General features: G+C 34.1%; 1 protein-coding gene across 5 annotated transcripts in view; it reads right to left on the bottom strand.

The window, feature by feature from the left end:
• Nucleotides 1-24,992, bottom strand: part of LOC115881476 — a 41,417-nt gene that overhangs the window by 6,632 nt on the left and 9,793 nt on the right. For 4 of the 5 annotated variants that reach the window (XM_030898962.1, XM_030898964.1, XM_030898960.1 and 1 more), the window contains exons 2-5: nucleotides 24,056-24,784; nucleotides 21,405-21,878; nucleotides 11,767-11,892; nucleotides 3,855-3,981 (exon numbers count right to left, since the gene is read on the bottom strand). In XM_030898962.1, coding sequence (XP_030754822.1) covers nucleotides 3,855-3,981; nucleotides 11,767-11,892; nucleotides 21,405-21,878; nucleotides 24,056-24,784 — 1,456 coding nt within the window. The remainder of the gene's footprint in view (nucleotides 1-3,854; nucleotides 3,982-11,766; nucleotides 11,893-21,404; nucleotides 21,879-24,055; nucleotides 24,785-24,992) is intronic. The other variant, XM_030898963.1, reaches the window with a different exon arrangement.

Raw genomic sequence — 24,992 nt, 5'->3', positions numbered from 1 at the left:
AGTAGTTACGATCTATATGCATTTTGTTGTCCTAAAGTAAATTTATAGTATCTTAAGTTTTTTTTAATTAAATATAACATTAATGTTTCTTTTTCATTAAAGAAAAACATTTTTATCTTATACCGTATGATCGAAAAAAAATGGCGTCCAGTTGGCTTGGAAATTCTCCTGAATCAGAGTAGTTACGATCTATGCATTTTGTTGTCCTAAAGTAAATTTATAGTATCTTAAGTTTTTTTTTAATTAAATATAACATTAATGTTTCTTTTTCATTAAAGAAAAACATTTTTATCTTATATTAGGCTTATATTGTAGGAATCATGTTCTAATGTTATTTCAATTTTTTTTATCACAGAAATTTATTTAATACTTACACCGTTTTCATACTATAACTTATTATTTGCTTAGATGGAACACAGATCCAACATTATTATTATTTATAAGATTTTTTTTTCATAAACGTGGGACTAAGAACATCATCATTTAGTACAATGAGAGTACTCATCATTTGTGCCAAATAAACCTAGTTTGAATAAATTGCTTACAATAAAAGAGAAGTTTTGGATTTTTGTCCTCTAGAGCCATATGTTCGAAGCACTGTGCGTCGTTTACACTTACATTTTAAAGCTAAATAGTATATGGCCACAACTAGATCTCGATTGCACCATTTTTGGCCATAACCTGGCTACAAGTAGAACATAATTAATATTTAATTACACCTTTTGTGGCCACAGAAATAATTCCTAAATATTAATTATTTAAATATAATAAATTTGAAAAATAGTTGCCAGATGTATAATATTTATAAAAATCATGGAAAATTAAACCCTAACACAGATTATTGTTAATAATTTGAGTTCTACTTACCAAGCTATCCTTAAGAAATGGGTTAAGAAAACAGCATCTAGTAAATATGTGCTACTACTTTTTGATTTAACGGCCAACATTTACACCAAATTTGAATATTTTCTATTGGGTATGGCGCTCGATATATCTACTTAGAAAATTATAGATGCACGGTTATCACAATGACGTGAAAAAGCTTAATTTTTAAGATTTTTTAAAGATGTGGCTACAACAGGGTTAATGGCCACAAATGGTGCGTCTACCCTATTCGACACACTGAAGAAGATGGTCACGCAAGGCGTTTTCTTTCATGAGGTTTTCTGTGACTGAAAAGCCCGATACGTGATGTTATCTGCCTACCCCACTCCGAACATTCAAAAATCTCATTGCTTTGTTGCCTCTTTACTTTTTGGTTGTCGCTGTTAACTGAGTTTACAATTCTTCCCCATTGAGTTCTATTGTGAGCTGCTCCTTCCCACTCATTCTGCATGTTAATCCCCTTCAAGTTTTCGTGGAAAATGTCCTTGTACCTTTTCAGTTGTCCACCCGGCCTCCTCTTACCGTCTACAAGCTCACCGTAAAGCAGAGATTTTGGTATGCGGTTTTCATGCATTCTGCACACGTGACCAGCCCATCTTAACCGGGATTTTGTAACGGACTTCAATACTCTCGTAGTTAGCTTTTTCAAGGACCGATACGTATGAGACATGATGGAACCACCTAGATTCTTAAGAGTTGTCTAAGGTGTCTCTGTTGCAACTTGTTTAATGCGTTCGTGTCGGCGGGGTACGGTACCCAGGTTTCACTCCCATATAACATGGTGGGGATTATAATTACTCGGTACACTGCAAGTTGCAAAACCCTGTCTTTTAATTTCCAAAATGCTCTTGAGGCGCTGCTAATCCTGTATTGAATTTGAGAGTCAATATTGGCCTTTTCCGAAATCAAACTGCCAAGGTAATTGAATTCCGCCACATATTCCAATAGTTCTTCTCCGATTTTATAGCATTGTTGTAATCTTCCGGGGAAGTGCATATGATTTTAGTTTTGTCGATGTTTAGCTTAAGGCCCAAAGCCTCCTTTGCCCAGGTATATGTGTTCAACATTTCTTGTAATTGTTGTACTGTGTTTGCAACTATAGCGCAGTCATCAGCGTATTGAAGTTCTGTGATGAATTTTGTACGTGTTTTATCCCTGAGTCTTTTTATGTTGAACAGACCGCCGTCGTATCTGTATCTAATGCCCAATCCTCTCTCCTGCAGTTTGCTGTCCCTATAATGGAGAGCGCTGCCATGAATATGTTGAATAGGAGAGGCGCTAAGACACATCCCTGATGGCTAACTCCTGTATTTGTTAGGAATGGGTCGCTCAGTGATCCATGATGTGACACTCTTGACTTGTTGTTGTTAGGGAGGCTTTAACACACTGTAAGAAATTTGTTGGGTACTCCGAACTTTTCCATAATTGTCCAAAGCGCATCTACCTCATTGACTAAAAATTAGTGGTTTTATCACAGCCATGGAAATTTAGACTGAAATTTAATATACAATTTTTTAAGCGAAAGTGTCAGAAGTTAAAATATGATATATCGTTCTATTCTGAATGTAATTTTCAATCAAAGGAAAAATATACCGAGCGTACCGTTTAAAAATCAAAAGCTGTAGTCATTTCCGGTTAGGAAGAGACAGAAACTAACTTAATATTATTATGTCAATCAATCCTGATGATGTCCTATACATAAATAGCAAACCTTGTTTTTTTTTTATCTGAAAAAATAAAAAAGTTATATGGGTGAGATACGTTTCAAAAACACCCGGTATAATATACAGGGTGTCCTAATATTTCGTAGACATAGATGAACATAGGAGGGCATAATAAATTGTGTAGTTTAAAATACTAGAAAAAATATTTTTTTTAGTACAGATTTGAGTCTGGAAACGTTCTATCATTTATCAATCTGTCTATAACTAGTGTTAACTTTGACAAATTTTACGTGTCAATTTTTAGTAAATGACGTCTAGAAATTGACTTTGTCGCCAAAATTATTATTTTTGACGCCGAATATAACTAATTTTATTTGGAACCAACTAAATTTATTTTACGTATTGACAATAATTTTCAAATGTTTCTTTTTAACCACATATTGTGTCAAAACCTTGAATTCTGGATTTTGAAGTTGTTTAGATTTATTATCACAGGTTATCAGTCAACCATACCGTTCAGTTTGTCGTATTTGACGATAGTGATCTGATAACAGTCTATTTGGTGTATTTGTTCATCGCTTATATTTTATTACAGGTTACACGTTTAATTCTATTTCGAAATTTTGCCTGTTTTAGAAATTACGCCACTTTTTAAACAAATAAAAATTCTCAGACATTTTAGAAAAAATAGGTATTATTTGTGAAAAGAAGATAACTACTAACATTTTTTGAATTTGTTTTATCGAATATCTATTGTCTTATTTGAATTATATTATTTTATTCACAGAGTAATCATAAACTTATATTTCATCCACTCATAGGAAGCGTTTTAAGTATGACCGAAAAAAAAATGGTGTCAGCAATAGCTACGAAATGAAGATCGCTGTCATTTTATATCTAAAATTATATGGAAAATGTCATTGATGTTCATTTCCAAGCTAACTGGACGCCGTTTTTTCGACCATACGGTACTTTATCTACTAGTAGGATAAAATAACTTTTTATCCCGCATATTGTGGTGAATTAATGATTTATTTTGCTATAGTCAATCACCAAAGGTTCCAACCCCCAACTGTAATTATTATAGATTTTGCCGTCTAGTTATAGATATTGTTCTCTAGACTTTGTAGGCAGTACTAAATGGGCAGTTGCCTCTTGAGCTACCGCAAAAGTTGCTACAGGAATACCTTCATCCTCTTTTTGCATTTTTCCGTGGTTTAAAAAAAACATTTGTAAATTCTTCCGACACAAGCTTTGAATTTTAGTTTTACCGAGCTTTTGTTATTCTTATTGTCTAGTACTTACTCATTCTTTGTTGGTGCATGCCGGATGTGGTTGGACTGTTGGGATGTTGCTGATTGCTGTTGGAATTTTTTGGCCTCCTTTTTCTCGTTTGGATCCCCTCTTTCTTCATGCTAATTGGTCTGTTCACCTGCGATAGTAAATATAACATGATGTGTCAAATTCAATACCTAAAAAAGGATATGAATAATTGACATAACTATCTTCTGGTGTGTTTAAAAGCTAGTTATTCAAAAATCACGAAAGTTATTTAAAACAAAAACTTGATCGGAAAATTCAGGGTTTTCTATAAATATGTATATCTTCGAAACATAAAATGGCAGTATTCAGCAAGGCGCAATCTTTCTTTATTTTAATCATCTTTGTGGCTCTTCAAGTCAACGAAAAAGCTGAGAACTAGCAAGACAAGAATCATCCGAATCATATCTTGGTCCAGAGCCAGCTGACTTAACTAAAGTCATACTAAAGACATCAGAACTTAATTAAAGTCATAGAAAATATATACAGTGCTAACAAAATCCAGGCTAATAGTAGTACTGTACCTTACAATACCTGTAGAGAAAGGCATCCGACACGGCGATTCATTAAGCCCACTTATTTTTAATATAATCATGAACGAAATAATCAAACCAAACCGCAGGGAGACCGCAATATTACAATTTTGTGTTATGCCGACGCTGTGCTATTCGCAGAAAATGAGGTCGACCTCAAAAGACTAGTATATCGCTTCAATCTAGTAGCAACATATTATGACATGATAATCTCTGCATCCAAAACAAAGAGCCTGACAACATCAAAAATACCTATCAGATGCAAGATTGTCGTGAATAGCACAATGATACAGCAAAAAATGAAATTTAAATATCTCGGTATTAGAGTTATCCGGTTATGGCGATATCGAAACAGAGGTAAGACAACAAACAACAAAAGCAATGAGAGTGGCTGGATGTCTGGACGACACCATATGGACAAACAAATACATAGGTGTCGAGGTCAAGTCAAGAATATACAATCAGAGCCATAATGACCTACACAGCAGAAACCAGACCGGATACAGCAAAAACAAAAAGATTGTTGGAAACAGGCGAGATGAAAATCCCCCGCAATATCACAGCTTAAACGCTGCTAGATAAAGAACGAAGCGACAACATAAGGCAAAGATGCCAGGTGGATAGCATTAATGAGTGGGTATTGAGCAGAAGACGCGAATGGGATAAACATATAAGCCGAATGAACGAGGGAAGAATAGTAAGGTCAGCTGGAGACAAATCACCACTGGGAAGAAGAAGCACGGGAAGGCCACGAAAATGATGGTGTTACCATGGATTGAAATTGTAGGCATGATGTGAAGAATGAACAGGTAATCTGACTAATATAGAGTAGGAAGAAGAAGAAGTGCTACATGAACAAACTCAAGTTTTTGCTGCGGAGTCTGCAGAATGAAACATCCTGAAACGGCGGATATACTGTCACTGCAAGGCTCTGGATTGCAATCTTCGCAAGGATTCGAACTTTCTATTAGGGAAAGCTAGGCTAGAACCGGAGTAACTATGCTTCCATATCAAGGACCTGCACAAGTTGATATAGGGTACAGGGATAGAAGAGTAAGTGCAGACATACATATCGTGGGCGTACAGCGAAAATCCACTAAGTCACATTTTTGGTTGAATTGGATTAAACACACCACTATGTCCAGTTTTTCACGGTCTTTAACATGATCGGCATCCTTATAATATAATATAAGGATGCCGAAATTGGACTTAATAGGTTTTTCATGTTAAAGACCGTGAAAAACTGGACATAGTGGTGTGTTTAATCCATTTCAACCAAAAATGTGACTTAGTGGATTTTCGCTGTACGCCTACGATATATTTGGGACAGACACAATAGGCTTTACAACGTATTAGCTTTTTTTTAGATCCTAGTGTTTCAAGCACAAAATGGCCCTTTATTATTGAAAAAAAAACTCTTAGTTTATGAGATTTTTGACTACAAATATCTCATAAACCAGGAGTTTTTTTCAATAATAAGGGGCTGTCCAGTGCCTGAAATAATAGACACTGTTTATATTTGATATCTTAATCTAAAAAGTGTTAAAGCAAAAGTCATTCTGTTTAACTATATAATATTTATCAGAAAATATCGCGTATCTCTGACAGATGAATGAAAGATAGAGAGATAAGTGTTGCGGCCTTTAAAAAACGATATCCTGAAAAAACAGACAACAGGTCTCCCTTTTAATCTAAGATATGGCCCAATGTTTGTAATGATACAGTATCTTAAAGAGATAATGCGGCGATAGGTTCGAGTGAACCCCTGGGGATGATAATATGCAAAAATCTTCTATCTTTTTGATATACGGCTTCTATAATAACGACGAAAATCTCTAGTAAATATAAGATATCCTCTTTATCTGTTACGAGGAAGATAATTTCATTCAGATTTTTAGTTCGGCTAAATACTAGCATGGTGCGATATAGATAAAAAGATGAAATCGTATCGATATATGAGTATGTACATATCTAACAGTAGGTAATAATAAACATAGAACGTCAAGAGATATGATATCTTATAATAACAAGTACTACTACATTATATTTATAAAGATAATATTTAAAGTTTACCTTTTATATGGATATTTCTAGTTTATGTTCAAATAAAATGAAGCCATTGAGAAATTTGCATCCGGGTGTTAACCTAGAAGCTTTCTACATTTAACGTATTGAAGAACAAAAAGAATTGGAAGAGAGAAATATTTGCTCAGCAGATCCAAAACCAAAACAAGAACAGGGATCGGAGTTGTTCGGCGCAAAACAAAATACCCCAGACCAATAGGGGCACCTACGCCAGCATCCTTCATGCAGAAATCTGCGCCATCGAAAGATGCGTATAACTTATCTTAGATAGGAACTACTGGAAACAAGAAATAGCCATCTTATTATTCGATAGTTAAGCAACCCTTAAAGCGATCAACTCAGTAACAGTAACCCTCAATTCGAAGTTGGAAAAAGAATGCATAGAGAAGCTGAAAAAAATTAGGTAAAGAAAATAAAGTCTTCCTACTCCAGCCACCAAGGGATAGAATATAATGAAAAAGAAAACGATCTAGCCAGAAAAGGAGCGAACACTATATTAACTGGACCAGAACCGTTCTGCTTTCCAAGCGGAAACCCAATTTAAGGGAAACTCAAGAACCTGGAATGCTCCATCCATAACCTGGAATGGGAATCCTCCAAAGTTCACTCGAAGAGATTTCTCAGGACTTACGACCGAGAAAAAGCAAAGGTTTTCCTTGATTTAAATATAAACAATCTTCGGATTGTCACGGTGTTTTTAACATGACTCTGTCTCCTCAATGGACGCCTCAGTAGAATGAAGCTAAGAAATAACAGTGAATGAAAATTTTGTCGGGAAAGTGGGGAAACACCACAACCATTTGTGTCATAATCTTTGGTACGTTTGATATTGGAGATGGAGAAGTAACTTCTGTAAGACCGTCTCAGAAATTGGTTTTTGTCAAAGCTCTGATTTTTTTTAGATTGCTTACAATGACATCAAGAATAAGCAACGAATAAAGAAGTCAAAATGAAAAAAACTCTCTAGAAAAATATATATTATTATTTATTACTAAGGGCTCGAACACACTGACGACCAGGTCGCACCGGCCAGGCCGTTGCTACCTCTGAAACCATTGAATCAAATGATACAGCGCACACTAACATCCTGGCCGTCCGTTGGTAGTTGCGACCAGTAGACTGCACTAAGATATTATAATAGTCTGCCGCTTGTTGTCGGTTTTCTTCCAAATTAATAATTTTTCAGATGAAATCCCTCAAATTCAATGCACAATATTTTATTTTCTATAAGATATAGTGTTTTAGTGTAGTTTTTGCACACGTGCAGAAAAACCAAAGAAATAGTATACACACTGGATCAAAGGGAAACTTAAATCTAGTCCCTTTTTTATCAAGGGTCGATTCTAGTAAAAATTCAAAACATTTTTATGACACACTCTGTGGTTGGTATGATACCTGTTATTATACCTTCGAGTTTCGATGTTAAAAAATAAAAAAAATTATATTTAAAGTTTTTCTACAACTACTTGTTTTTTTTATTAAATTAGTTTTTTTAGTTGTATTGTAGCCATGTACAAGGAGGATAACTGTATTTTAAATATTATACCTATTTAATTTAACGTTTTTCAAACAGGGTCCATTAGACTATATTTCTACTAGGTACATTATTTTAAAAAAAATAAGAGTAACAGTAACTTAAACATTCATAAAAATAGAAGTATTTACTGCTGTAGATTCTCAGTAACAATAAAAAAGAGGAATTTATATTGTAAACATAATACACAATGTACACAATGCTTTTTGTTCGGCCTATTTGTTCTGCTTGTTCGTGCACGCTCGGTTCGTTCGGGCTAAAATGCCGAAGTCTGGACGCACCTTTAGGAACAATACTGTTTTTGTCCTTTATTGATATAATGCTGAAAATCTCACGAGTTACATGTCTCACTCTACACATATTAAATTACATAGACGTAGGATGTAGAATATTCTGTTATGAAACGACTGATGGAATAGCAGGCATCGCGGATTTGAAAAACATGGAAATACGGGGTTGGGGATTTTACTTACTCCATTTACCACATCAGTATTTATTAACGAAAAATCCAAGAATATTTTAAATGCATTATTTAATATTAGAACATTTAATAAGCTCATGAATAGCTTTTGAACTTCGCTTTTTAGTTAACTCGGATATTTTAACATTTCTGAAACCTAATTCTTTCTGAAACAATATTTTCTAATTGGTAAAACGTAAAAAATCGTTAGATCTGACAACTCTGTTGAAACTGGTCGTTCATCTGGCCGCAGCTATAACTACAACTACTAAATCATTTTTGTCTAATCAAATCAGCAATTTGTATACAAGATCCTAAAAGATTTTTAACAAAAAATTGTGTGAAAAACCGGGTATTGTGTACGTTAGTAAAAATATTACATAAAAGTGACTGGATTATTAACATTAAGAAAAATATTTGAATTGACAATGATGTAACGTTGCGATAAAATTAATTTATCATAATCAAACAAAAGATGATCAATATTATTGTTTAGAAAACGAAAAAGTGCAATACACAAATATATGTTAATGCACACTGACTTAGATTTATAATAGTTTTTACGTTGAATTTATGTACTTTTCTATAAAAAAAGACAGTGAAGGTTTTTCGTAACATCTATTTTAAAATGGATTTGTTTAAGATTTATAAGTATAAAAAGTGCAAATAGTGGAAAGACGAAGAATCGAATAAGTCCAAACAAAAGTTACAGGCACATAAATAATAAATATTCTATAGTGTATAGTAAGCGTTTTGTAAATTAGAAGATGTCATAAAAAGATTTAGCGTGCTCGTTGTACAGCGTCAATAATGGGGAGATTAGTCACTTTTCAAATTTAACAAGGTTTTTCGCTAGTACATATATCTCCAAATACACTGACACCAGCTTAATCCTTTTATCTCTCTATTGCACAGTAATAAAAAAGCGTTACTAACAAGAATATACCTAATGGGGGAAATTATTTGGAACCAACGAAAAACACGTAGTTAATGCAAAGTATTCCAATTTCTGTTTCAGTATTATTAAAGTTTATTTAACGGCCTATGGCTCGTGAATGTTGCCAAATCTTGGATGTTTGAGATCTGGATGTTTCAACAAAATAAAAAAGTTTCACCATCCCATGCCATTTTAAATATGAAATGTTTTATTTTCTGTTATTCTTTGTTCGTCTATTCAATCGAATATACGATACGGGTAAAATTCCAAACGTCTGGCTAAAATCAACTTTTATAACAATTCCCAAAAAGGCATCTCCAAAAGACTGTAGTGACTACAGACTTATAAGTCTAATGAGTCATGCTCTGAAACTTTTTCTTCGAGTCATGCATGCTCGTATATACTCGAAATGTGAAGAAAAAAGCGGAGAGACACAGTTCGGCTTCATCAAGGGGCTGGGTATCAGAGAGGCTTTGTTTTCAATCAAGCTACTAATCCAGAAATGTTATGATCAACGCCAAGGTGTCTTTGTGTGCTTCATAGATTATCAGAAGGCTTTCGACAACGTTAAACACGATATTCTCCTAAACAGCTGCTCGAGATAGGAATAGACGCCAAAGACATTAGAATCATACAGGAACTATATTGGAACCAAACCGCGGAGATAAGAGTTAACAAAAATTTATCCACAGACACCTTCAATGTGTGTCAAGGAGTCCGCCTGGGCTGTATACTGTCACCAATACTTTTTAATATATACGTCGAAAAGATATTTCAAATGGCCCTGGAAGGAGAAAGTGGAGGAATTAAGATTAACGGAGTTCCAATTAACAATATAAGATATGCAGATGATACGGCAATACTAGCACCATCTTTAGAGGATCTCCAGAAAATAATAAATAAGATAGGGGACATGGGAAATCGTTTCGGTCTTAAAATCAACGCTGCCAAGACCAAACTTATGGTAATAGGACGCCAGCCTACAATCAACACCGCATTGACCATGGATGGAAATATTATAGAGCAGTTCCACGATTTAAATATCTGGGTGCCATGATGAATGAACGATGGGACTGCGATGAGGAAGTTAAACTTAGAAGGAATTATGCAATGTCAACATTTTTTAAACTTAAAAACTTCCTATTAGCACGCAGTCTCCCGCTAACACTTAGACTACGGGTAGTAAAATGCTACATATGACCTATCTTACTATACGGCGCAGAAACCTGGTCTCTCAAAGCTAGAACCCTGAACCGCATCGAGGCTTTCGAAATGTGGGCTCTTCGGAGACTCTTACGTGTGCCACGGACCGCACATGCCACCAACGAAGAAGTTTTAAGAACTGCCGGCTATGAACGAGAAATGCTTAATATAGTTAAAGAAAGGAAAGTCTCATACCTCGGCCATATCCTTAGAGGAGACAAATATTACATTCCTAAGCTGATTCTACATGGAAAAATAGAGGGACGGCGAGGCCCAGGAAGAAAACAACATTCCTGGCTAAGAAACATATTTCGAAGAGCCGAAAACGGCACTCTACACATTGGATGAAGAGTACAGACAATCGCCAACGTGCGGCTAAGCACAAGGCACAGGAAGAAGAAGATTCTTTATTGGTTTTTGTATATTTTGTACAAGACATACTTTTGGTTTTGTAGATATTTTCAAAATAGAACTATCGCAACATAACAGCTTTCCCCATACGCTTATACAAGGATGTCACATATTTTTCAAGCAAAAATAACAGCAATCTATTTTTGTGTAGACGAAATAATAGTCGGGAAAGAGCTCACTGTTCATTTGTCATCTTCAGGGACAGTAGAAGAGTGCTAAAGGGACTTCGTTTCTAACTACATTGGTTGAACGTAGCAAACACTAGTCTGGGTACAGCCTGGGTACAGGAGTAGCCTGGGTACAGGAGTACGAAGGTTACAAAGGTAAAAAAGGCTGATGAAAGATGAAATGGCCACAAAACAGTGGTCGGCTATCAAATCTCTAGAATGGTGGACAAATTCAATAGGGTAGAGACATGCGAAACAGTTTATAATAGAACATTCGCCAAAATTGACTGCAACCTGCTGATGAGCAAAGTCAGGAGCAGAGTCAGGAAAGTTCTTTGATTCTTAGTACTAGGCAATTATAGGCCATTGACAAGTGGTTTGGTATGAATAGGACTAGAGAGCGCAATCTGGAGATCTGAAGATCCATACCACAATAGATCTGAAAAGGTTGCAGTGAAATAGACCGACAGCCACTTCAAAAATCTAATTACAATATTAAAAATATCATCCACAATATAACAGACCAAGAAAAATAAGATATATTATTCATTTTATGGATGTACTTACGTTGTGTAACTTGAAGTATAGTCCGCAAGCATTGCATACGGGTTCACCTTGATTATTTCTTCTCCAAAGTGTCGTGTTCACTGTTTTACAGTTCGCACATGAAACTCCTGTTCTTCTGTTGCCAGTCTGAAAAGATCAGAGAATAAAATTTAACTAAAAACCTAAAAAGCATAATTATTTAATTTTTCCTTCAACTGATTGTTATAAAATATATAACAAATTTTAAATATAGAATCAAAGTTTTATAAACTAACTTTTTTAATGAGTACTATACAGTTGTCGCGGCAAATAAATCATAAGTTACAGTTTGAACTGCTGGACCATCCTCCGTATTCGCCAGATTTAGCTTCTAACACTCAAAGAACAAATGTTGACCGTCATTGAACGAGAAGGTCTTCACGTTCTTAAAAAATAATTTGGTGATGTTCTTAAGACAAATTAATATTGTTGTAACGGATAGAATATTTCCATTCATGAAGAAGGGGAGCGTATACAGGTTTTAAAAAAGGTTAAAAATATGTCTCAAAGGAATCCTTCGGCGTTTCAAAAAAAATATTTGAGCGCGTCAGATATTCAAAAGGAATGTTATGTGAACCATAAAGAGACTGCTGTTCAAAATACTGATGATTTCAACGCGACCAATACTCAAGTTTTTTGAAGTGAAACGGTAGTTTTAAAAAAAGGTAGTTTTTTGGAAGTAAAAATTCAAGGCCGCAACACACGCGAATCGTCACACCAAGGTCGCCAAGCGTCGCAAAAATGGTAACGATCTTGGAGCGTCGTAACTCTGGCCCTACGTAAGCTAGGAGGCTGAAGATCTTTTCATCTATTCACATCTTTTCAACCCATCTTTTCAAGATATTTTGACGACGTTTCGTGCACTATGAAACCCCATCATCAATAGCGAAAAAATCGTCCGATTTAATGGGTCTTTGGAATCTCGTAACTCGGGTCCGATGTGAGCTAGGGGGCTGGGGTCGTATTTTCGAATGTACTCGAATTTTCTCGTATGCGATCTAATTCGAGCGAAAAAATTCGTGTACGAATTTAAAAACCTATCTTTCAACGCCCTTCGAAAATGTATTCGCATACGCATGAAACTGCTAGCGGCGGCGCCGCAAATTCGTACATGTTTGGTGACCAAAAAGAAGAAGAGACCGTATTTGCGACAGTTTGTGACATATAACATAATCTAACCTTAAATTATTTGCTTAGTTTTGTTTTGTTGTTTATGTTATGGATTTTTAAATAATTTCTTTTCTATAATTCCATACATCCATTATAATTTTACAAAAAAGAGTGCAAAATTGAATGTTGTAATGGATCAAGAAAATTATAAGGAAGAAGGGTTTGTTTCTGCAGAACAAAAAACAGAAATAAATTGCATGATTCATATTTCTTGCTATATCCCACTGATAACTCCCACTTGCAAAAAACCTTAATGTGGTTAAAACCTGCAAATAATATACTTAAATATAAAGTAATTAAAATAATTTTAACTAAAAAAAGCATTCGAGTAGCATTGCCTTAACAACGTTACAGCGTGTATTATTTACCTATTGTAGGTACTTACTTTTCTTGGTTAATGCCGATATCTTAGAAGGATGTGTAAGGTGAGGTTCCAAAAGACCTATTAACTCATAGGCCATAGGTTTTGTTAATCTATACAATTTAACAAATTGATTATCAGACAACTCAAAGGGGTTCAAAAATGGATGGTAGATTCTATCCCCTCTATCCGCCAAGATTTCAGCTTCTTCCAAAGATTTAAAGTATTTCTTTCAAAAGAAAATTTAGTCCAGCCATTTTTCAAAATCGTTGAAAATAAATAATTTATTAATCGCAATTCACAATAAACAAAAACAGAAAAATAGGTTAGAATTAGTGTTGGGAAAATTCGAATTAAATAATTCGACTAATTCGATAGTAAATTAAAACTAATTAATTCGATTATCTTTTTCGATATAATTGAGATAAAAATTAGTAGTATTTTATATTATATCTGTGGTAACCGAATTACAAATGAACATAAACATAACCTCTTATGGACGAATATTAATAAATTAGTAGTATTCTTTCGTTCTGAATCAACTGAAAATTTTCACTTAAACTGATTTATAAAGGGAATCGACAAAGAAAGGAACGATCCGATATAGAAAAATCCAGAAATAATTGTTATTTCCTATACCACGTAGGAATAAATCAGTTTTAAGTGAAAATTTTCATTTCGTTCAGAACGAAAGAATACTACTATTATTTGGTTCATTTCCATCTCACCCAAATTTCACCGAACACCTGCCAAACACTAAAATTAATTTTCTTCTTTTATCTAAATAATTATTGATTGCCACTAATAAAATAAAAAGAAATACGAACCGCACGTAAACAAGGACATACTTATATCGTTTTAGAAGAAGCTTTTATTTTAGAGAGGAGGGTTTCAATAGGAATTGAAATGTTTATAAAAGGCCATAACAATAACAATCATAAACTCGGCACTTTTAAATTTAAAACTATAAATTTTGGTTAGGTTAGTTTATTAAACGGCTTCGGCACAGTTAATAGAATACATTGAATAAAGAATATTTTTTATTCTTTATTCAATGATAGAATATAGGTATAGCAATTTGGCAATGGAATAGTTCAGATTTGTTTAAAATAGCCCCTAGACGAGCACTAGCTAGGACGAATTTATTTTTAGGTTAAATTTATAATTCTACTAAATAATTCGAATTATTAATTCGATTGTGAAATATGAATTATTACTAATTATTCGATGGTGAAAATAATTCGATTATTCTCATCACTAGTTAGAATCGCAATAATCGCATACGAAGTTTCACATTCGAATGGTGTATACCCACTCGAACCACCGCATACGAAAATAGTCGTGCACGAAGCTCTCGAAACTATTCGAAAATACAGTTTTCTGATTTTCATGCGAAGTTTACCAAATTTCGTACACGACTTAGCTCCGCATGGTTTCGAAAATACGACCCCTGAATCTTGGAATGTGATGATATGGCTCGAAGAGCCCCATCTTTTCATGATATTTTGACGATGTTTCGTTCGACATCATCAATGAATCAAATCGAAAAACTTTTTGATTTAAATGAAATTTGGTATTTCGATAGATTGGATTTGATTGGATAGTTAGTTTTGACTTAAGAAACGTCAAAAGTTGATGTCGTCCGATCGCGACCAAATTTGGTGGATATAGGCTATGTGAGCGACAGTGCATATGGTCCCACCCTGCAAAGTCGAATACGACGTTTCGTTTACATCTTCTTCAGGGTGGGCCTAAGGATTTGGTATATTGAAGAAAAATATGTGGGTCGATTTCGGCTACTCTATGGGGATGGGCTACCGGATGACGTCTTTGACGATTCGAACTCTAAATTCTAAATGGACGAAATCGTTAGGATTTTTCTTTATTATGGGTCGATTGGAACTAAACGCAACACGTGAATAGAGGTACCCGAATGAAGACCTCAAAAGGGCGGACGGACAGACTGACAGACGGGCAGATGAACAGATACACGAAAGTAAGAAGAAGTTTCACTTCAAATATGCGCACATATAATTTTTTTTAGACATGCATTAGACATTTTTTAATACTATCGGCTACCCTACAGGCACAACGCTCTAAGAAATTCACGTATGGTGGGAGTACTTCAGAGAGCACAATATTTCTTCCCTTATTTATCCTACCACTCTTGGGTAAATGCTAAATTTCAAAATCCCGGTTGGACTCCCTACTATTAACTGAATCATGTCTAAAAAAATTGAAGTTTCGATTGATAAACAATTCGAAAATATAAAAAAAAACAATAAAGAAATTATTTACTTTAGATAAAAACCGATCACCTGTATCTTGTGTTATCAAACATTAAGTAGTAAAACATGTTTTTTATAATTTTTTAAGTTTCAAAAAAAATAAAACTTTTAGTTGAATTAAGTAATTGAACAAAATATTAAAACAATATTTGCTTTCATTTCTAGAAACGAACAGCTCATGTGATATAATTTGATATGTCAGTATACCAAAATAAATATAAATGTTTGAAATACAGTTAACTTGAAAAATAAAACGCGTTTCATAACAGCTTACCAAAGACGGGAAAAAATTATCAGACTGTTCAAATAGAACAACCCACTTAAAGCAATGTACACATAAAGCATGTGCGTGATATCGCAGAGGTAAACTGTCGCAAGACTTGATGATGTAGGGCACTATTATATGATACGAATATGACTTTTTTTCGAAACCTTCATTTCATAAGTGTGTTAAACATTTCTTGTTTCATTCTGTGTATCGCAAAACACCTTTACACACTTGATATCAGTCCGGAAAATAAGTTTTGTAGTAATTCAGTATTTTTTTAACGGACTAGGCCTCAAAACAAATTATTTGTTATACCGTCCTGATGATTTTTTGGTAACAACTGTCCTGTAGCCTCGTTAGATTTTTTTTTGTACGCTTATTCATATCAATGCTATAAATAAAGAGCTTTGTTTGATATATCTTTAGGCTACGTGAGAAATAGTGCAAATATGTTTAACCGACGTGTATACTGCTGTAATGAGTATATTTCAGTTAAATATTCTAGATTATAGTTGGGGGTTGGAACTTTTGGTGTTACAACAGCAAAATAAAACACTAAATCACCACAATACACCAAAACACTTTTTCTTTTACACTGGACGCGCGTTTCGCTAACCACGTTAGTATCATCAGCAGATGATAAAAACTGCAGTTTTAATTAATTATATTTAATATTTTTTTGGTTTCATATACAGGGTGGCGCACCTCATTCGCCTCGGTTGATTATACGAAAACGGAAAGACGTACAAACATAATTTTTTATGGGTATATGTAGACTATAATTGATTTGAAAATAATTTAAAATTATTTTCAAATGTACAGGGTGTGTCAGAACTAAGATCTATACCAAAGTTATATTTTTTCTTATGGAACACCCGGTATTTTATTTCATTTTTTGATTCATGGGCATAAAATAAGGCATTTATTATAAGGGTTTAATATGTTTAAATGCTATGGTTTTTGAGATATTTAAAGATATTTAAATATTCATGCTATAATAAAAAAGTTTGTAAACACCCTGTACACTACTTTTCAGAGTTAATTCTAGTGCCTGACTTTGAAGCCAAGGAAATAAACTTTACTAAAAAAAATTATTACTTTCTCCAATGTATACAGGGGTATCAAAAATTGCTGGTCTATTTTAATATTTATTTTACATAAAAACTTCGTTATCTCAAATACAACACCCTGTATTTTTTTAAATAAATCGAAGCAGATTTAAACGCTCTTTTAAACTGTATTAGGGTTTCCTATACCTATGTGGCTCAGATTTTGAATAAAAAGCGATTTTTCAATTTTTCTATTTTAAATATTTATTTTACATAAAAACTTCGTTATCTCAAATACAACACCCTGTATTTTTTTAAATAAATCGAAGCAGATTTAAATGCTCTTTTAAACTGTATTAGGGTTTCCTATACCTATGTGGCTCAGATTTTGAATAAAAAGCGATTTTTCAATAAAATTGAAATCAAGATGGCTGGTGTCGAGATGTTAATTTTCTAGTGACACTTACTAGCTATTTTCAAAATCGACATTAGTTTATGGACTTTATTTAAATTTATAACAGTTTACTTTTATTTAATTTTTCTACAATAGTTTAATAAGTATTCATTACTTTATCAAGAAAAATAAAGAAGTAGTTCTTTTTGATTTATATTACGATGACTTGTAGAAATATTGGATTTTCTATAAAAGAACCAATTAAGGCAAATTCATTTTCTTCACTACCAACGACAGGTTTCTGCCTAATAGGTCTTTCGTATAACACACTATCAGCTCTGCGAAATAGGAAAAGTTGTTTTTCAAAGGTACGCTTGTCAAGAAAATTCCTATTTAGATATGTTTGAGCATAAACCCTTCAGGCTAACCTCCCCCCTCCCAAACAATTGTTCTCACAAAATAAAATCACTAGTAATACATCCATTCCTTCGGCCAGCATACTGCTTCATTTTTCTTGATAAAATAATAAATACTTACTTATTAATCTTATTGTAGATAAATTAAATGAAAATAAACTGTTATAAATTTAAATAAAGTCCATAAACTAATGTCGATTTTGAAAATAGCTACTGAGTGTCACTAGAAAATTGCCATGGCGACACCAGCTATCTTGATTACAATTTTATTGCAAAATCGTTTTTTATTCAAAATCTGAGCCACATAGGTATAGGAAACCCTAATACAGTTTGAAAGAGCATTTAAATCTGCTTCGACTTATTTAAAAAAATACAGGGTATTGTATTTGAGATAACGAAGTTTTTATGTAAAATAAATATTAAAATAGACCAGCAATTTTTGATACCCCTGTATACATTGGAGGAAGTAATATTTTTTTTTAGTAAAGTTTATTTCCTTGGCTTCAAAGTCAGGCACTAGAAGTAAATCTGAAAATTAGTGTACAGGGTGTTTACAAACTTTTTTATTATAGCATGAATATTTAAATATCTTTAAATATCTCAAAAACCAAAGCATTTAAACATATTAAACCCTTATAATAAATGCCCTATTTTATGCCCAAGAATCCAAAAATGAAATAAAATACCGGGTGTTCCATAAGAAAAAACATAACTTTGGTATGGATCTTAGTTCTGAAACACCCTGTACATTTCAAAATAATTTTAAATTATGCACATTGCCTTCCCACATGTACCCATAAAATATTTTGTTTCTACATCTTTCCGTTTTCGTATAATCAACCGAGGCGAATGAGGTGCGCCACCCTGTATACAGGGTTCTACAAATTCGAGGTACGAGTATTGGTATCTTGGTAACCGTAGTAGATACAAACATAGTTAAATTGTTTAAATTGGGGCAAAGTTGGGCTTTAGGATGTTCACCAAGATGTCATCAAAAAAGTTTTAAGAATTTCAAGGATTCTGAGTTCTTTGGAATTTTTTTTATGAAAATGAATTTATTTTTTCCTGTCGTTAGTTTTTAGAAAATCAAAAAACTAATTGCATGTTCTGATAGCCACTTTATTAGGACTATCTGATAGTGTTTTTGGATTTTCAAATTAGCTGACAATTTGTGAGATACAGAGGCTAACTTAATTTTTTAAATACAGACCATACGCATTTTTATTTCAGGCTTTGAAAGAAATCGGTCTCCTGAGTACAATGGTATGCCACACTTTATACTTTTTTTGTTTTGGGTACCTTAACAACAACAAAACTATTTAATTTTTATTTAAAATAATTTCAAGTGCGTTTTTTTAATTATTTAATCTGTTTATATTCATCGCAACAATATTGATCAGCGCTAATTAACATTGAACAAGGAAAATCAAGCCAAATGGAAAATTCATATAAATAATATCCAGGTCAGCAATTTAGAGATATTATTTTTAACTTTTTTTATTGTGAATTTGAAATCTCTGTGCGCAATCTAACAATATGCATAATATTAATCGTAGTTATTATAAATAAATCAACTTCTATAAACTAGTTTCTAATTCTCTACATGTTCTAAAGAACCACCTTCCCTATATTGCACAAATTTATTTTTCGTTCAATTTTATTTATAGCTCTTTCAACTTTCTTTTATTCTTCCGAATGCTTTTTGTACTTTATTGTAAATGTTGAGATGTAATGATTTTACTTTTACAAAGGAAGTCAAGTAATGCCTTCCCCTTGTCAACAGGTCCAGGAACCTCGCTGGCCATTATATTGCTCTACCATTTCCAATCCATCTTCCGGGGAAATGATTTGTTTGTTTATATTATATTTATATTATTTATTTTTATTGTATTTGATTTTCCGTATTCAATGCTTTACTCCACGTCATTAACGAAGAATAGATTAATTAAGTATTTAAAAAAAAAACAGAGCCGGACTTAAAATTAGTTTAAATAAATTGTGTTCAAATGTCAAAAAAATTACACATAATTTTTTTTTAATCTCATGAGACCGAGTTCTTTCAAAACCTGAAATAAAATATTCTGGTCCGTATTTAAAAAAATTAAGTTGGCATCTGTATCTGACAAATTATCAGCTAATTTGAAAATCTAAAAATACTATCAGATAGCCCTAATAAAGTGGTTATGAGAATGTGCAAATAGTTTTTTGATTTTCTAAAAAGTACCGGCAGGAAAAAATAAAATTGATTTTCAAAAAAAAACATTTTTCGAAAAAACTCAGCAATCCTGGACATTTTCTAAAACTTTTTTGATGGCATCTTGGTAAACATCCCAAAGCGCAAGTTTTCGCCAATTTAACTATGTTCGTATCTATTACGGTTACCGAGATACCAATGATCGTACCTCGAATTTGTAGCATCCTCTATATACAGGGTGGTCCGAACTGTATTCCGGAAACTTCGGCAGCATATCCTGCAGTTAAAAATAAGTAAAAAAGTTCGTATAAATGTATGTCCTAAAATGCTTAGTTTCGGAGATACAGGGTGTAGAATTTTCATTTTTATTTAGATTTTTTCCAAATAATTTCTGAAGTAACGTCAATATTCGATTGAAAATTGGTGTTTAGGAGTTTTTTGACATGAGTAATTTGTTTTGACTCCTACTTGTAGAGGGCCCCACCTACATATTTTTTAACTGGTTTGAAGAGTAATAACTTTTTGTCCGTGCCTGTATAAAACTACTGAGTAAAAAATGTACATTTGCGACGCTTTTTACGTAAAAAAGGTTTCTTGGTAAAAATCGCTACGAGTAATGGTTTTCGAGATATTTGGAATCGAAATTATCAATACCTGTCATCACTGACATAAATTAAACATGTTGACTAAATAGTTATTAGACTGAGATCATAAATTTTAAATGTTGTTGTACCAAAAGTTCAACAAAAACTGTTCAATCATCATTTTTTTGCAGAAAAAATATAATTGATTTAAAAAAATTAAAATTTTCCAAATTTATTATTTCAGTGTATATGTATTGACCATTTCCATTCTAAATATCTTGAGAACGGTTGCTCGTAGCGATTTTTACCAAGAGACATTTTTTACGTAAAAAGTCACGGAAATGTATATTTTTTCACTCAGTAGTTTTATACAGGTACGGACAAAAAGTTATTATGCTTCAAAACAGTTAAAACACATGTAGGTGGCGCCCTCTACCAGTAGGAGTCATATTGACATCAAAATCAAATTTCTCATGTCAAAAAACTCCCAGACACCAATTTTCATCTAAATATTGACGTTACTTCAGAATTATTCGGAAAAAATCGAAATAAAAATGAAATTTCTACACCCTGTATCTCCGAAACTAAGCATTTTAGGACATACATTTATACGAACTTTTTTACCTATTTTTATCTGCAGAATATGTTGCCGAAGTTTCCGGAATACAATTCGGACCACCCTGTATTATATTTTTTCAGTGCTAATTTTTTACTTTTATATAAATAAGATGGTAGCTGTGTGTAAAGATGATTTTAGTATGATCTGGTACAATTTACGTATATTTGAGTAACCGTTTTATTTTTTAAATTTCGTTTCGACAAATATTATTAAAACTAGAATCTGGAGAGAAACGTTAACTAACGAACATCAAACCCAATGATACACATAAACTTACCGCCTGTGGCTTTTTGGTCGGCCTAATCGGCGGTCTATTCACACCATTAATTTTGTTATAGAGGCCGCACGCGTTGCACAGGTAATGGCCGGTACCATCGCGACGCCACAGAGGCGTGACGCTAGCACCGCAATTGACGCATTCTTTGACAAGTACCTCTGTGCCAGATCGCTGCTGGTGTTGGCCGCCAGAAGTGCCCACGCTAGCACCACCATCTTCCATATTGTTTCCCGGGGCAGGCCACTGGGTGGTGATGTAGTACTGCTGGGATGGGCCGCCCGTGCTGTCTGCTTGCGGTACTAGGTTTACTCCCGCGGCTACCGGGCTCTGGTAGCCTTGGTTGTACTGGGTGGTGGCCGTTTGCCACGATTCGGTCGACGGGGCTGTGATTTGGTAGCTTTGACCGGACGATGGTGAGGTGAACGTGGTGATTTGGTTCATTCGTTGCTCGAAGTTGGGAGTGGTACGGATCTCCTGGAATAATAAACGAAAGGTAAAAACAAGAAAGAAATCAAAAACTCTATTAATTTTTATATTCATTCGCTAGCTGACGGAGCTAACTTTGCACCGCCTAACAGTAAAGTAAAGGGAGAGTTTTTGACAATCTTGTGACACAAATTACTATACAGGATGGTCCAAAATTTATTCGGGAAACTTCGGCAGCATATTCTGCAGATAAAAATAAGTAATTTTTTTTGCTTACCAAATTACCAATTACTATTCATATAATTTCTCTGCAAAGTTCTCAAGGTATTTGTAACCGAAATAGTCAATAAATGTTATAACTGTATAGTTATTAATCTGAAATAATAAATTTGAAATGTTTTTAGGCCAAAGATTCAACTGATACTGTTTTATCGATATTATTTTTCTGGTGGCTCATTAGCATATTTGGAAAAAGCATTTTTTTACGAATAATTTGATACCACACACTTGGTATTTCGAGTCAAATTGTCGTTATGAACCGCAGGTTACAATTTCAAATAAACCATATGCGAAAATGTCAAAAGTTGGTTGACATATGATATGTCAACGAACTGAATAGCATTCTATTCAGAGTGTCATTTTCTATCGAATAAAGTAAAAAAACACCGAGGGTGCCATTTAAAAATCAAAACTTGTAGTCATTTCCGGTGAAACCGGAAGCGACCAAAAACAATTGAATATGTTATCAATCCTAATTTGTATCATTTACTAACATACCAAATTTCATTGTCTTATCTGAAAAAATAAAAAAGTTATAGGGGGTGAGCTCGAGGGGTGTCTCACTACTGGAATTACATGTACATTTTCTTGGCAGTCGCTGGGGCGCTATTCTGTACAATCGTCGGAATCGGCAAGTTACCGACAGCTATCGGTACGTACGGCTAATGAGCGTCGTGTTGATTGTTGTTGTCATAGTTACCGATCGGCCCTATGACAGATATTACAAATTTGTACCGACGACTCTCGGTATCTCTACAGTGAGGTTGACAAGGGCACGGTAGAGATACCGATTTTCGTCGGTACAAATTTGCGATATCTGCCATAGGACCGATAGGTAACTATGACAACAACAATTAACACATTTTTAATATATACAAATACGTATCGAGAGCTGTCGTAACTTACCGATACCGACGATTATCAATGCCGTGTACAGAATAGCGCCCCTGGGGCGTTATTCTGTATCCCTCGGGCGTTATTCTCTTATCTCATCAAGGAGGCCGAAATCGACAAAATATCAAGAGACAATTTTTAATCAGCATTAAATTGGTAACACTATTTTGCTAACAAAAGAAAAAAAGTCAGTGGCGTACATGCTTATTTTTAGAAAAATATTCCAGTAATAACCCATATACACGTACCTGGTGAATATATGTCGACATTTTTTGGCTTTAAAATATGTCGCATTTATAGTATCTTTTAACCTCAAAATTTTATTAGAAACGTTAAAAGTACTTGAAAGAAAATTATAATAAATCGAAAAAATATTAAGATTTTAACACCCTGTAGCTACGGAACAAAGCAGAAAACCAGAGGGCCTATGTTGATATGAAAAATAAATGTTATTTTTACGTGAGGAATCTCCCCACGAGAGATGGCACATGTTTTTTGAAACACCCTGTATTTTTTTCACCCAATAGTTTTATATAGATTACGGGCGGGTCTTCAAACCAGTTAAAAATATGTAAGTGGCGTCTTCGACTTTATTTGCTATTGCTCAGCAAATAAGGTGCAGATTACAACAGGTTTCTTAACAGGGCATATGGCTCTCAAGTGCTACCTGAACAAGCACAATTTGTATTATGGAAGTCTTTGCTGCAGACTCCGCAATAAAGATTCTAAACCATCAAAGCACATAATATGTCACTGCGAGGCCCTGGATCGCAAGCGACATTTTATATTGAGGAAGTCAAGGCTAGAACCAGAAAGAGGGCTATGCTCTCATCTTATCAAGGACTGCAAAAGCTGGTGCAGGGGACAGGAATAGAAGCCTGAGAGCAAACAGATAAATGGGACAAACATTATAGGCCTTACAAGTCGCAGTGTTTTTGGTAGATGAGGACCTCTTAAGTAATATTTAAGTATTTGATATCTTACTAGTGTAGTACTACTAGTCTTACTGTTCAGGACTATTTACACAATACAGGTCTATTTACTCAACTTACCGCATATCTAGATGATGCTAACGTCGGATCGTTGTTTCTATAAAGCAAATTGTTGGCTGGTGGGCTTCCTCCGTTACTCTTTTCAACAGAAAACGGAATTCCCCCATACTGATGATGTTGCTGTAAGTAGTGTGACCCATCCGTAGGATACTGTCCATTACCTTGAAACTGGGCAGTCTCTAAATTCGTGTAGTTTCCTTGAGCTTCAATCGAAGCGTTCTCTATCGGTATTTCATGTTCTCCGTCCTGAGTTATTGTAAAATTAACCAGCTGATCAGGAGGAAAAGAATTTGCCTGTGCTTGGAATGTATCGGAAGACGCTTCCGTTGTAACTATGAACTGTTTTTCTTCTCCGAAACTGTCATTCGTACCTGTCGTTTCCTGAACTATGGTAGCATACGAGACTGTGGTACTGCTCTTTTCATTTTCCGGACTCATTTCTTGAGATGTGCCAGAGGTTTCATCAACAACTTCTTCGGATTGTACTTCGACTTGTTGGTCAGTAGCCACGATTATGCCAGCGGGTGTGATGATGTTTCTTCTGATAACTGAAGGGGGCATTTCGCGTGCTTGTAGCAGTTGGTCGGGTTGATTTGGTTGGCTGATGAAGATTTGGGTTTGCTGCTCTATGCCTTCCTCCGATTTTATTTGGTCTGGGGATTGTAATTCAGCCTCGCTGGGTTGGTTGTTTTTTGGTGATTGGTCCGGTTCCTTTTTAGGCTCCATGTCCTGTAACAAACAAAGCAATTTAAAAAATATATATATACAGGGTGAGTCTTAAATAAGTAAAAATATTTTCAGGACTGATAGCTCTCGATAAAAGAAACAGATTTTCTCTTTACCGTTTTTCAAATAAGTCCAAAATAACCTCGAAAATAACTGAATCATTCAAATTTCAAAATTAAAAAAAAACTGAATGAAGAATTATTGAAGGATA

The sequence above is a fragment of the Sitophilus oryzae genome, unplaced genomic scaffold (assembly GCF_002938485.1).
Source record: "Sitophilus oryzae breed Bouriz unplaced genomic scaffold, Soryzae_2.0 scaffold_172_pilon_pilon, whole genome shotgun sequence".
NCBI classification, from domain to species: Eukaryota; Metazoa; Arthropoda; class Insecta; order Coleoptera; family Curculionidae; genus Sitophilus; species Sitophilus oryzae.
The sequence above is the reverse complement of the archived record's forward strand: the minus strand, read 5'-3'. Positions and strand labels throughout refer to the sequence as shown.